The sequence below is a fragment of the Octodon degus genome, unplaced genomic scaffold (genome assembly GCF_000260255.1).
Source record: "Octodon degus isolate 3935 unplaced genomic scaffold, OctDeg1.0 scaffold00233, whole genome shotgun sequence".
Taxonomy (NCBI): Eukaryota; Metazoa; Chordata; class Mammalia; order Rodentia; family Octodontidae; genus Octodon; species Octodon degus.
In genome coordinates, this window is record NW_004524809.1 from 2325017 (window position 1) to 2338918 (window position 13902).

The 13902-nt window shown below is 49.4% G+C and overlaps 1 protein-coding gene across 5 annotated transcripts in view; it reads right to left on the minus strand.

Moving 5' to 3' along the window:
- Nucleotides 1–3013: 3013 nt before the first annotated feature.
- Nucleotides 3014–13902, minus strand: part of Tmem40 (transmembrane protein 40) — a 23233-nt gene continuing 12344 nt past the window's right edge. For 3 of the 5 annotated variants that reach the window (XM_023705902.1, XM_023705904.1, XM_023705901.1), the window contains 9 exons: nucleotides 11915–12004; nucleotides 10516–10569; nucleotides 8133–8168; nucleotides 7802–7834; nucleotides 7333–7380; nucleotides 5134–5205; nucleotides 4853–4927; nucleotides 4304–4366; nucleotides 3014–3160 (listed from right to left, as the gene is read on the minus strand). In XM_023705902.1, coding sequence (XP_023561670.1) covers nucleotides 3141–3160; nucleotides 4304–4366; nucleotides 4853–4927; nucleotides 5134–5205; nucleotides 7333–7380; nucleotides 7802–7834; nucleotides 8133–8168; nucleotides 10516–10569; nucleotides 11915–12004 — 491 coding nt within the window. In that variant the 3' untranslated portion in view covers nucleotides 3014–3140. The remainder of the gene's footprint in view (nucleotides 3161–4303; nucleotides 4367–4852; nucleotides 4928–5133; nucleotides 5206–7332; nucleotides 7381–7801; nucleotides 7835–8132; nucleotides 8169–10515; nucleotides 10570–11914; nucleotides 12005–13902) is intronic. The other 2 variants (XM_023705905.1, XM_023705903.1) reach the window with 1 other exon arrangement.

A 13902-nucleotide genomic window follows, 5' to 3' on the forward strand; every position in this document is an offset into this window, starting at 1 on the left:
TGATAGTATAACAGGCATGCAGCACCATGCCCAGCTATTTCTGCCTCTTGGCTCTTAAGAATGACTGTGTCGTGAGCATGGGTGTCCAAGTGTCTCTTTTTTTTTTCTTTCCTCTTTTTTTGGGAAGCGTCTACAGGGTGTTCAGGGTCTCACTACTAGATTGGATTCATAGTGATTCTCCTGCCTACAGCCTCTCAAGAGCTGGGATTATGGATACGCATTACCACGCCCAGTCTCAATTGCCATCTCAGTGCACCTCGGGGATGGGGCCAGCATGGCAGGCCTGGGGATCAAACCCTTGGCCTCTGCCCCTGTTTGTAGGCTCTTTAATCCGCTATTTGAACAGCCCCAAAGTGTCTCTTAAAATTTGTTGAGTGCAGACCTAGAAGTGCAATTGCTGAATCATATGGTAATTCATTTTAATGTCTGGGGAAAAACACCATGCTATTTTCCTTAGGAAAATCAGAAATTTTTGAAAAAAACAATTGCCAACATTCTTAAGCCCTTGGGTTTGGGGCTTCTGTCAACAGGAACAGTCTGATGTCACTGGCCCTGTGTTTATGAAACCAGACTCTCTTCCAGGCCCCTGGAGGCACTGGCCCATCCCAGTGCCAGATGCTAGGACCCCTTTGTTTGCCTCCCAAGTCTGAAGACTCCAAGGCCAGGTTGAAAGCAGGAGCTGAGGTTGCTTGGCTGCAACCACTGAGAGCCCATTGCCAGCTGGGTGTGGTAGCCGTGCCGGGACTCAGCACTCTCAGAGGTTGAGGCAGGAGGATCGAAAGGTTGATCCCAGTCTGCGCAAGTTAGTGACTTTGTGAATCCTTGTCTTAAAAAAAAGTGTTCAGAAAGGACTGGGATGGAGCTCAGTATGAAGTTCCAGGGTTCCATCCCCAGTATTCTCCCCCAGTGGCCTGCCCAATGGACTCAGGTAGTCACTGAACCTCTTTGGGCCTGTTTTTCCACCTCCAAAGTGAGAGAATTCACCCATCTCAGGGACATGAGAATGAAAGCAAATGACCTCTATGGCTGTGTAGACCACATGGACACTTGAGAAAGTGCTACACCAAGTCTCAGTAGAGACCCCCACTTTCCCACAGATTCATGAGTTCTTGTTTCTTCAATCATTGTTCATACTCCCATTCCAGCCCCCTTCCTTTGTGTTCTCTCATTTGTCATTGTTGCCCTTGGTGTGTAAGTCTAGAACTGAACACATTCTCTTGGCATGACCTGGCCAGTGTAAGGTATGGCCTATTGCTACCCCCTTCACTCCAGACTGCATACCTTCATTAATGGAACCCAGATAGGCAGTGTATTTTGTTTTGTGATCTTATGTTATGTATTCATTGTAAAATGTCTCTAAAAGAAAGAGGACTCTGAGGTCCAAAGCAGCACAAGGTACACCACTCAAGCAGGCTGGAGCTCTTCACACATTTGCAAACTTTTTCCGTCTTCCCTTTTATTCCATGTAAAATACAAACCCACAGGAGAGCAGGTCTTCCCACAGTATGCCGGCCTGCATTGTCAGTCATCTCCAGACACACTCACAGACATACCCAGAGCCATTTTTATTTATTAATTTTTGAGACAAGGTCTCACCATGTAGTTCAGACTGACCTTGAACTATATAGTCCAGGCTGGCCTCAAACTCAGAGCAATCTTCCTGCTTTACCTTCTTAAGTATTGGGATTACAGGTGCATACCACCATGCTTGGCTTCACAACCATACTAATCTGCTAGGCATTTCTCACTCTGGGCAAATCTTTTTTTATTTTGGATGAACAGCCTCAGGACAGCTCTAATCTCATCAAAGGATCCATTCATTGGTGAGTCAGTAGATGAATAGGCTAAGGAGGTGGGGCCCAGCTGGAGAAAGCATGTCACATGATTTTGAAGGACATTTCTTTTCTGGCTGTCATGAAGTGAGCAGCTTTCCTCCACCTGCTTTTCTCCCATTCTGTTCCTGCCTTGCAGCCAAGCTGGATGTGGACTGACCCCTCTAAACCATGAGCCCAAATAAACTTCTCTTCCTTTAGATTGCATATGTCAGGGATTTTGGCCCAGCAACCAAAAGCCAACTCACATACCTTATCTTTTTTTTTTTTTTTTTTTTTTTTTTTTTTTTGGCAGAACCGGGGATTGAACTCAGACCCCTGCGCTTGCCAGGCAAGTGTTTATTCTACTGAGCCATCTCCTTGGCCCCCCCCACACCTTATCTTGATCTTTTGATGTTTGTTGAACTGATAGTACTAATAGCCCAGATCTTTTTGACAAAAATGTTCACAGATTCCATTCTCCTATCCTACGCCTGTGTGTGAAGGCTTAGATCTAAAGTGAGGCACTGAGCCTTTAATCTACTCTTATTCTTTATCCAGTAGGATAAGTGCCCACCCTACCTGATAGTTAAAGAAGGCCTCAACTGTGTTTTCATGTTGAAGGAAACTAAAAGAATGTGTAGCTGACTCTTCAGAATTGGGGAGAGAATATTTATTCACATCTTGATGAAGTCTGGAGTGACAGGGCTGTCACTGGCTGGCAAGGCTGCAAGAAGAATCTCAAATGCTATGGCTTTTGAGAATATATATATATCTTTTTTTTAAATGTATTGAATAGGGTCTACAGGGTCTCACTACACAGATCAGACTTGTAGTAATCCTCCTGTTTTCAGCCTCCCAAGTACTGGGATTATAGGTGTGTACCATCACGCCTAGTCTTACATCTTATCTGCATCAGGTTCATCTCCAATCTGGGGTGCCTGCATCAGGGCAGTGACTTGTCTGTCACAGTGTGACTCTGTAGGACCTGAGGGCTCCCAACACAGCTGAGGACTAGGAAGAAGCCAGGAGCCTAGAGAGATCTCATTTCCGGGCCCTGGTGGTGGCAGCAGGTTTAACCCTTCCTGCTGCTCCAGGTGTGCAGGGCCAGTCCTACCCGCCTCTGTCTCAACATCAGGACCCCAATTCGGTGCTGCCAGATGGGTACCCAGCTCAGTCTCTGCCAACAGTCACACCACAGGAAGGGGAAGGAGCACTCTTTATTGCTTGGCTCAGCCTCCCCCATGTCATCCAAATGTCACAGTCCTTGTGGCCTCTGGGAGGCGGTGATCAAACCCTGGGTGGTATAGCTGCCACCCAAAAGAGGCCTCAGTCCGTCTTCCTGAACCCTGGAAGAAGTGCAGAGTAGCCAGGTTGAAGGCAGCCAGGATGTCCCCACCGCCACCCCAGACACCCAGAGCCCACAGTGTGGGCAGGGCAGGCTTATTCCTGCAGCTACCATGAGTCTCCACAACCCCCAGCTACAGTGACGAATGTCTTTTTAATTAAAGGAGACAGATACTTCTCCAGCATGGAGTCACAGTGCCCTGGCTCCTCTGGTCTGAGTCATGGGTGAACAGGAGCTGCTACTGGGCAAGAAGGAACTGCTTTTTTTCCTCTATCTAAAGTGCTGAACTACTCAGCCACATCTATAACCTTCTTCTCATTCTATTTTGAGACAGGGTCTTGCTAAGTTGCTAGCCTCAAACTTGTGACCTCTGTCCCAGAGTAGCTGGGATCTTAGGCATGCACTGCACACACCCAGCTAAAAGAAAATCTATTCTAGACCAGGCCAGCCAATCTAGCTGTGTGACCCCAGGCAAGTTGCTACAGCTTTCTGAGCTTCAATGTCCTCACCAGAGAAACTGGTAAGGCCACCTTCCTGGAGCCATCAGGCAAACACTGCTGTTGGGAAGACTGTGCTAGGGAAGGAGCCTTCTGTGAGTGACTGAGCGAAATGCCTTCACTTTCCTCAGCATGTGGAACACAAGCCCTCCTACTTGTCAAGGCCTCACTTGGCCAGTGCACGCCCTGTGTACTGGAAAGGATTACATCGGTTATCCAAGGCACAAATCAGGAGACTCAGAGAAGTAATGAGAGGGCTGAATTCCCACCCAGCACTGCAAAACAAAACAAAATAAAACGCCTGCCTCTGGGATATTCCCTACATGTTAAACCTCTTCCAAAACAGAAGAGGGGGAGAGGGGTGCACATGCCAGTAATCCCAGCCCTCAGGAGGCCCAGGCAGGAGAACTGCTACTAGTTTGAGGCCAGCCTAGACTACATAACAAAACCTTCTCTCAAAAAACAAAATGAAACACCAGAAACCCCTCTGGGTATTGTGGCACATGCCTGTAATCCCAGCATTTAGGAGCTTGAGGGTCAGGAGTACAAGGCCAACCTGGGCGACATATTGAGACCGTCTCAGACCCCACCCTCCAAAACTCCAGTTCAGCAGCAGGAGCACAGTAAGCTCGGAATGTGAAAGTTACCCAATTGCCTGATCTTCTGGAAGAGCGGGAGGAAGCCGCGCAGCACGCTGTGGATTCGGTACACTACAGAGACAAAGGGGACAAAGTCACGTTGTGTCCCCTCCACCCACAGCCACTCCAGGCAAGGGCCCAGCCCACATAGCACAGCTCCATGGTGGGGCTGTATGCTGCGCTCAGGAAACGTAGCCAAGGTTAGGACCACGAAAACAGCAGAGGCCACAGCCCTGCGAACTCAGCCCCGGCTCCACTGCCCGCTTCGGCCATCTGCCGACGTGTGCTGTTCACGTTCAACTGTTGCCACCTAATTTTTAGGGAACTGCCCATTTTTTTCCACGAGGTTCTGCAAGTGACCTCACCCTGATCTTGCGAGCGATCAGGAAGAAAATGCGGCACAAGCGCAGGAGATACTAGGTCCTGAGTTTGATTCTGAGTACGAAGAAAAAAAAAAACAAAAAAAACAAAAAAAAAAACCCACCAAAAGTCCCAAAACAAAAAACAAGGGCATAGGAAATGTAAACAAGAGTCGCACCGCCCGAGGCGGGAACTCACCCAGACCGAAGTAAATGCCCACAGTCTCCAGCGAGGCGAAGGTGAGCAGGCCGACGCCCAGCGACATGAACCAATCTGCGGACAGCGAGGGAGGGCTCAGCCCAAAGTGGCTCCACCCCTCCCGGCTATCGCCCCGCCCAACAGAGTGACCACCCACCGCCCCGCCCCTGCCTCGCTCAGCGCCTGTCTGGCCCCGCTGCCCACACGCCCCGCCTGGGCCTGCGAGAGCCGTCACCCCGCCCTACCGCCGATCCCCTGCACAGCCAGTAGATGTACCTCACCTGCATAGTAGTGGTAGCTCACCAGCAAGGCCCCGATCCCGAAGCACAGCAGCACAAAGTGGAAGAACTCATCTGCCAAGGCAGAGGCAGCAGCATTACTGTTCGCCTCTTCTCTTCCTGTCTCTCGTGTGCTAAGCGTGTATGCGTGGGGGCTGGACATCAAGGCCTAGCCTGCGCTGGCCACGAGCTCTACCACTCTGCCACGTCCAAGAACTGGCTCATTTTTTGTGTTGTTTTGAGAGAAAGGCTGGCAATGTTGCCAGGCTAGCCTCAAAATCCTGAGCTCAATGGATCCTCCGTCCTCAGCCTCCCCACTAGCTGGGACTATGGGCAGCTTTCTTGTTTGTCCATGACAAAGGTTCTGCTCCAATGGAAAAATTCCGAGACACCACTCCTGCTCCTGACCAGCCAAACTAAAACATGTTGGGCGTGGTGGTGCATGCCTGTCATCTCAGCATTCAGGAGGCTGAGGCAGAAGGATCACCATGAGTTAGAGGCCAGGCTGAGCTACAAAGTGAGTTCAAGGTTAGCCCGGACTACAGAGCTAGAACAGGTCTCAAACAACCAAAATTAAATAAATAAAACAGGCCCAAGACCATGCCTTCCCAGCCCTTACTCCTGGTGTTACTTTTATTGCACACGTTGCCATCCAGTTTTTGTGTTCTCAGTCCCCTTCTGCCCCACCCAGCTTTGGTCAGCTCCACAGTGAACAGGAGCTTAGTGAGCCACCTTTCCCAGGGTCCTTTGGCACAGAGGGCAGCCCCGGCAGGCCCAGGGGCTCCATACTTTGTTGAATGTTAAAATAATGGTGTTACGTTATGTGCATGGATGTCCTCCCCCACCCCCAAAGCCTCAAGCAGTCCTGGGGGGGACTTCTAGAGTTTGTAATTAACTCATGATCTGCTGGGATAATGAGTGTGAATGCTACGCTTGCCCTGGGGGGGGGGGAACTGCTTGAGCTGCTGCTACATTTTGCATTTTGCTCTCTTGCTCTCTGTTGTTGCCATGAAAGTTTGCTCTCTGCCATGTGCCACTCTGCTTTGGAGCCAGCTGAGTATGGACTGAAACCTCCAGTAACTGTGTGCGAAATAAACCTTTCCTTCCTTCATTTTGAGTGTCAGGTATTTGTCCCAGCAAGGAGAGAAGAGTAACTAAGACAAATGATAAGAAATGCAAGTTGGCTAGGGAAAAGTTGCTATGGTCCCAGGGGTGTACAGGAGCTAAGAGGTGGAGCCTGTTTCCCACAGGACCCTAGGGCACCTGTGATAGAGCAGAGGCCCTTGCATTTTGCCAGGCACATGGGGGGCACTTGGGAGGGAACACAACCCTCATGCTTTCTCTTGGCTTTAACAAGGGAGTTTCAGAGGCTGTGTGCATATTTACTTGGTAGTATTGGGGATTGAATCCAGGGCCTTCACACTGAGCTCCATCCCAAGCTCTGTTTAGTTTTTATTTTGAAGCACCATCTTGCTAAGACTCTGAGCTGCCCAAGTCAGGCTTGACTTTTGGATCCTCCTGCCTCAGCCTCCCAGAATACTGGAACTTTAGGTATGAGCCACTTTGCCCAGTGCAAAGATTTTTCAAAGAAAGGGTTGTTGGGGGCAGCTCAGTGGAAGACTACTTGCCTAGCATGCAAGAGCCCCTGGGTTCCATCCCTACCACCACAACAAAAACCAGCAGAGAGGAAAAAGCCAGGGCAGTCTAGAGAAGGTTGTGTGGAACAAGGCAGAGTTGTAGGCATAGCCGCCCCCTGCTGTGAGGCTCCTACCACTTCCTGACCTCTCAGCCTCAGCGCCAGGGCACTGTGAGCAATATGGGGTTCTGTGAGAGACAGGTGTCCCCTGACAAGCTGTGGTCTTGGCTGTGGTGCTGTTCCATGTGAATACTGATCTGGCACTTGGGAGGCCCTGAACTTATCCCCAGCACCTTGTACATAAATAAAGCCCACTGTCACTCAAGTGACTTCACACAGCACGAAAAGAGCCCCAGACCAGGGCTGGAGGCCAGGCTATACCTGCTGCTTATTAATAGTGAGGCTGGCCTGATACCTCAAGCCCATTTCCACATCTAGAAGTGGGTGTTGCCACTCCACCTCCCCTCAGGTTCAGAGCAGAGAGGTCATGAGACTGTTGTAGGCATTGCCTCAACCCCCAGCATCATGGACAGCCAGGTGGGTGTGGCTCCAGATGTGTTTCTTACCGTCCTTCTTTATGTTCAGCCTGCTTAGCTGCGAGCCATCCACATCTCCTTGGGAACAAGCAAGATACAACATTTCACTTGAACACAAACAACAAACACAGAAACAAACAAAAAATCTGCCAGTTGTAGTGGTGCCTGCTTGTAATCCCAGCACTCAGGAGGCTGAGGCAGGAGTTTCATTCTGGGTGTAAGGGCAGCCTGGGTTGCATAGTGAGGTCAAGGCCAACCTATCTCAAAATACCAGAAGAACAAAACAAGAGAGCAGGTAGGAGTTTCTTGTCCCTGGAGGCTTTTGGGATTGGGATGCTTGTTGCATGGGCCTTATAGTCAAAGTCCGATGAGCCAAGTCTGTCGGATCCCATTTCAGTGACAGCATCTGGCTCAGTGTCTCTGCTGGGATGAACCCACCCTCTCAGGCCCTGTGGTCCCCAGGACCAAGGCAGCCCCTCTTCTCCCCAACAGCCTGTACCTTCTGTGGAGCCTATGTCTCTCTGTTGGAGTCCTGGAAACAAAAATTCATTGTCAGTGCCTGGGCAGCATGGGGTCCTGGACCACTGCCCCTCTCACTTGGGGGAAGCCACAGGTGATTTAGGTAAACATCCTCTAGGGATGATCTGCCTGGCCTCTATCATCCCCTTACCCTCCCATTCCCACCTCCTGCTGCAGCCCAGCCTGTCCACCTGGAGCTAGCCAGGGGATGCCCAGTGTCCCTTGAATTCACCATCACAGTGGCGCCTTTGCCAGGGCTGGCTGGTAGGTCACCTTCAGCCACAATTCTTGGCCCCTGCCTGCTTACTCACCTGCTTCCCCAGATGGTACCACCTCTCTTGAGCCATCTGCAGGGAAAGAAACCAGCAGTCACAAGGGCATGTCCTGGGACAGGCAGAAGGCAAGGGGTGGACACAGTTCCTGCCCAAGGACTTATGCAAGGACCAGGTAGGGACAGAAGGGGGGATTCAGCTAAAGGGGCAGCCACCACCTGCCAGCTACCTAAAGCTGCTGTAAGGACATTAGATGGGTCTTACAGGTCTACTTTCCAGGAAAAGCCAAATTTACCATAAACTTCCCATTTTATTGATTTTATTTATTTGTTGGTTGGTTAGTTTTTGGGTTGGTTGGTTTTTTTTTTTTTTTTGTTGTTGTTGTTTTTTTTGTTTTTGTTTTGAGACAGGATTTCACTATGTGGCCCAGGCTGTCCTTGAACTTACTGTGTAGCCCAAGCTCGCCTTGAACTCATGGTGATCCTCCTGCCTCAGCTCCTCAGTGCTGGGACTATAGACATGTGCCAGCACACTGGGTTTAAACATCCCCATTTCAAAGACTGGCAACTCTTATACAGTCACTCTACACCCCACTAGGTGTTGGTTCCATGACCCAACTGTGTGTATATTTAAGCCCTTATATGGTGAATTGAGGTAGTATTTGCATATACCCTATGCATATCTTCTAGTATACTTTCAACCATTTCCAGAAGACATATAACATCTAATATAAGATTAGTGTGATGTAATATTTGTTATACTATAAGAAGTCTGCATATATTCAGTATCTCTTTTTTGTATGTGTGGTATTGGGGACTGAACCCAGGGCCTTCATGCTGAGCTATATCCTTGAACACACACGTACACATTTTTATTAATTTTAGAGCAGAATCTTGCTAAGTTACTAAACTCAGCTGGTCTGGAACACTCCTGCCTCAGCTGCCCAGCACTCAGAGTGCTGGTACTGGGGCTGAAATCAATTCTTGGCATCAAAACAGACAAGCAAACAAATTTTACAGAACAAAGCTGGGATAACAGGTGTTCCCACCACATCTGACTTTTTAAATATATATTTTTTTAAATTTTAGATTGAATTTCAAATGCAGAGCCTGAGGATGTCAAAGGCCTCCTACACCTACTTACTGAGGAAGTTTCCTTTTTTTTTTTTTTTTTTAATGTATTTGGTACAGGCACTCATTATGCAGCTCCGACTCACAGTGATCCTGCTGTTTTCAGACTTCCCAGTGCTGGGATTACAGGCACGCCACCATGTCTGGTCTCAGTGGCCAGCTTAGCACACCTGGGGGCAGGGCTGATGTAGCATGTAGTGCCGGAGATCAAACCCAGGTCCCTTCATTTGCTTAAGCAGGCGCTTAGTTCACTGAACTATCTCGCCAGCCCAGTGAGGAGGTTTCATAGGTTGGGTTGGACACTTTTTCATGTGTTTCTGCATAGGGAAAACCCCAGCCAACGCTGGAAGTGGTACCCTGATTGGAAAGGTGTGCAGACTAAAAAGGTAAGAGCTATAGAACTGATAAACGATATTAACCTCTTTCTTCTTCTGACGTTTCTCGGAGTTGTACCCAGGGCCTCAGGGGTGCTAATTCTGGCTCTACTCCTGAGCTACAGCCCAAAGTAAGAATAGAAAACTAACAGGGATGGCACTATGGCCTGCAGGAGAGGAGGTGCCTACTGCACATGCTGCGAAGTGGGGCGGGCCAGGTAACAAGGCTTCCGGCCAGCCTGGTGCAGTCCAGTGACTGGATCCTCTCTCCTCAGCCCCTCCAATGCTCAGGGCTTGCAGGCCTTGCTCTATCCCCACCTGTCTTTCGGGCAGGAAAGGTCACAAGCACCACAAGGGGGCGCTCAGTGCGACACGGAGGGACATCATTTACAAAGGGACCTCAGGGCCAGCGCTGAGTCCGCAGGGAAAACAGGAGTGATGGAACCCCTCGGAAGTCTCTGGGAGGAACAAATAGTTCACAGATAGGTGACACACAAGCTGTCTGGGAGGCTGAGGCAGGAGGATTGCAAGTTCCAGCCCACCCTGAGCAATTTAACACCTTAGGGAGACTTGTCTCAAAATGAAAAAATAAACAGGAAAGGCTAGGGATATAACTCAGTGTGAATGCCCTGGGTTTAATCCCTAGTAGTGAAAACTCAAACAACCAATAAAACAAATAGGTGAATATAAATCACTTTTATGAGAAAAAATTTTAATATACCCATAAATATAACAGCTCCTCTAATTTTACATTCACAAACAGGTGATATGCCAGCAGTCTGGGAGACTGAGGTGTGACCCATCAAGGTCAACCCACAAGTCAAAGTTATAGCTCAAGCCAAGAGGAGGACCTCCAGCTGCCATTGTCCCCCGCAACCCCAGCTCCCTGTACTCCCAAGCCACCAGATGACCTGTTACCTGCATAGAGCTGCAACGCGTCCTCTGCCATGCAGGTAGTCCCTTGCTCAGCCTCTGAGAAAACAAACCCTCTGGTGAGAGCCCCCGGGCGATGTCCCTGCTGTGCCCACCTCCAGAGGGCTAAGCCAGGCAGGGACACAGGCCTGGGTTGGCAGGGGCACAGAGACCTTGTGAGGGCCTTCCTTGTCACTGTCCCACCCCTCTCAGCCCCTCCTGAGGAGACAGTGTCCCAGTGAAGGAGAAAGAACTGGGTGTCTGAGAGGACCTGGCCCTGCTTAGGACAACCACTGCCAATGAGCACCTAGTACGCTCCACAGTGTGCAAGTGATTCATATTTACTGTTCCATGTGAGCCACATGGAAACCCCATGAAGAAAATCTTAGCACAACTCTACCTGTTAGACAGATAAGAAACTGAATCTCAGAATGGTAAATTAGACCTCAGAGTACAGCCCAAGGGTATAGCACTTGCCTAGAGGGTAGGAGGCCCTAGGCTTGATTTCCAGCAGCACAGAAAGAAAGGTGCAAGAAAGGAATAGGAAAAAGTTAAATTAATTTTCCAAACTCACATAACTAGCAAGCAGTAACTCTGCCGGGTCTGTTATAAAGCCAGCATTTCTAATCTTTCTTTCTTTCCTTTCCTCTCTTCCCTTCCTTTCACAGTGTTAAGGTAGAATCCAAGGCCTGTGACTGCCGGGAACACCTTGTACCACAGAGCTGCATCCCAGCCTCCCTAATCATTTTTATCTTGAGCAAGAGAACCCTGTGCTCAATCCCAGCTTGGTGAGCAGCATCTGTAAAACACTTCCTGTGTACCAGGTTCTGTGCTAGGCATTGATTCAGTCCTTTCTCCTGTGCTGTTTTCCTACTCAAAAAGTATTTTCTTTGTAAAAACTTCTTTCCTTCTGGTTGTAAAAATAAACCATGCTCATTGTAAGCTATCCATAGGACAGTTCAAAATGAGAGAAAATGAAAATTCTCAAAATGTCATCATCCAGAGATAACCACTATTAACATTTTGATCTTTCTTCCAGTCTTGTTTGTAACCATATAAGTATGTGTTTTTTCCAAAGTATACAAGAGATCAAATTAACTCTACAACTTGATATCTTTTTCTCCCTGTGTAGCCCAGGCTGACCTTGAGCGCTCAGTAATCCTCCTGCCTCAGTCTATTTAGTGCTGGGATTAAGGTGTGCATCACCACACTAGGCAACATTTTTCTCTTTCCATTCAGAGGCAGACGAAGGGCAGAGCTGTGGCTGCACAGGTGCAGCACCATTTACCTAAATTTTGCTGCTGGACACTAGGCCCCTTCCTACTATAAAATACTGTGGTGAGTGACATTCTCACTTGAGTATCTTGAGAGACCCATTATGACCCCTGGGACAGCCTCTGCCTACCGCATGGGCTGCACCTGTGGGGTTGTCCTCTGCCCGGGCTCCATCCACATTGTCCAGGAACTCTGGGGTGCTCATCCTCATCACTGCTGTCTGTGGGGACAGACACAAGCTGGAGCCTCAGTTTGCCACCAAGGAAAGCACTGTGCTGGGCCTGAGGCCCTGCCTCTGACCCTCTGTGTCACTTCCTGGCTCTGTCGGCTCCCTGTCTACCCTGTGCTTCCTTTGCTGCCATGCTCAAGACCTGGGATGTCCATGAGAATGAAAACAAGGCCCAGAGTACTGGATGGTAGGTTGGTTTGTGTCCTCAAAGTGCAGATAGTGTCCTTTCTGCACTTGTGTCCCCTGCCCTGCCTCCAAACAGAGCTCCCCATCTCCCTCCTGAGGTTATAGGCACTGTCACACCTCCCGCTGCCCTACCCTTAGCTCTGTCTGCTTGAGACCTAGGGAACCCCAGGCCTGTGGCCTTGTGACAGGGATCTCTCTGCCATGAGACCATGAGGTCATGGCTGAGTCCCCCATGTCTCAAGGACTCAAGTACAGCTAGCATGGAGCAGGCATTCAATGGATCAAGACTTAAAAGATGCAGGCCACTTGTGCTCAGGGACAGCTGAGGATGGGGAGAACTCAGGCCCAGGGCTTGTGGCTCCAGGACAGGGTAGGGGTAGGGGAGGCTCCCTTCCCTCCAGGACTCTGAGAAGTTCTCCCTGACTCAGCTTAGAGCCTCTGGGCAAGTGGGGATCTCAGACCAATTACAGGTACCCTGAAGAATTTGAAGAAACCAACTCAGTGGTGTTTAAAGACCAGTGCATGCTATGTCTCAAAGGGAGCCAGAGGAAGAGATATAGGACACAAGTGTCCCAGGTAGCTTTGAGGGGGTGGGAGGAGTGGGAAGGGTGGAGGGGTGGGAGGGAGAGGGTTGGTTCTAGGATCTGCCATGGAGGTTCCTGTCCTTAGAACAGTGTACTAGGGCTGCAGAGATAGCTCAGCAGTCTAAGTGCCTGCCTAGGCAAGCACAAGGACCGAGATTTGATCCCTGGTACTGCATGTTGTGCCAGCCCCACCCTGGGCATGCCAAGCCAGCCACCAAAACTGGCTGTGATGGCACACACCTATAATCCCAATGCTGGGGAGGTTGAAACAGAAATATCACTATAAGTCCAAGCTGCATAGTAAGACCCTATACCAAAAATACACAGATTTTTTAAAACAACAGTGTACTAACTGCACAGAACCTACACAATCCCTCACATACTTAAGCCATCTCTAGATTACTTACAGTGTTTGTTTTTGCAATTGTTATTTTTTTTCTGTATGTTAGGGAAGGGTCTAGAGGGAGTTCAAGGTCTCACTACTAGACTGGACTCATAGTGATTCTCCTGTTTACAGCCTCCCAAGTGCTGGGATTACAGGCATGCACCACCACGCCGAGTCTCAATCACTGGCTCAGGGCACCCTGGGAGAGGGGCCTGCATGGCAGGCCTGGGGATTGAACCCCTGGCCCCTGCACCTAGTTGCAGCTCTTTAATCCACTGAGCTATTTGGCCAGCCCTGTTATGGTTATTTTTTTGAGATAGAATTTCACTATGTAGCCTAGGCTGGCTTAGAATTTGAAGCCATCCTCTCGCCTCAGCCACCTGAATGCTGGGAGCATGTGTTTGCCACCATCTCAGACTGGAGCCCAGGACACACACCAGGCCACAGGGCAGGCCTGGGGTGGAGAAGGCCTGGGGTGGGATTTATTCAAAACAAAACATAGCAACCCTTCTGCCACACCACACTCTGCAGTAAAACCTTCAGAGGAAGATGGTATGAATGCAATAAACACAGGAAACAGGGAGAGTTTAACAATGAGTTAATTTTAGCTTTTACTAGTGCTAGGTGCTGAGACTTTTTATCCAGATAAAGATTTTTCTTCGCCAGTTTACCTACAATCCTAACAGTGGGAGGCTGAGGCAAGAGAGTTGCCAATTTGAGGCCAGCCCAGCAAT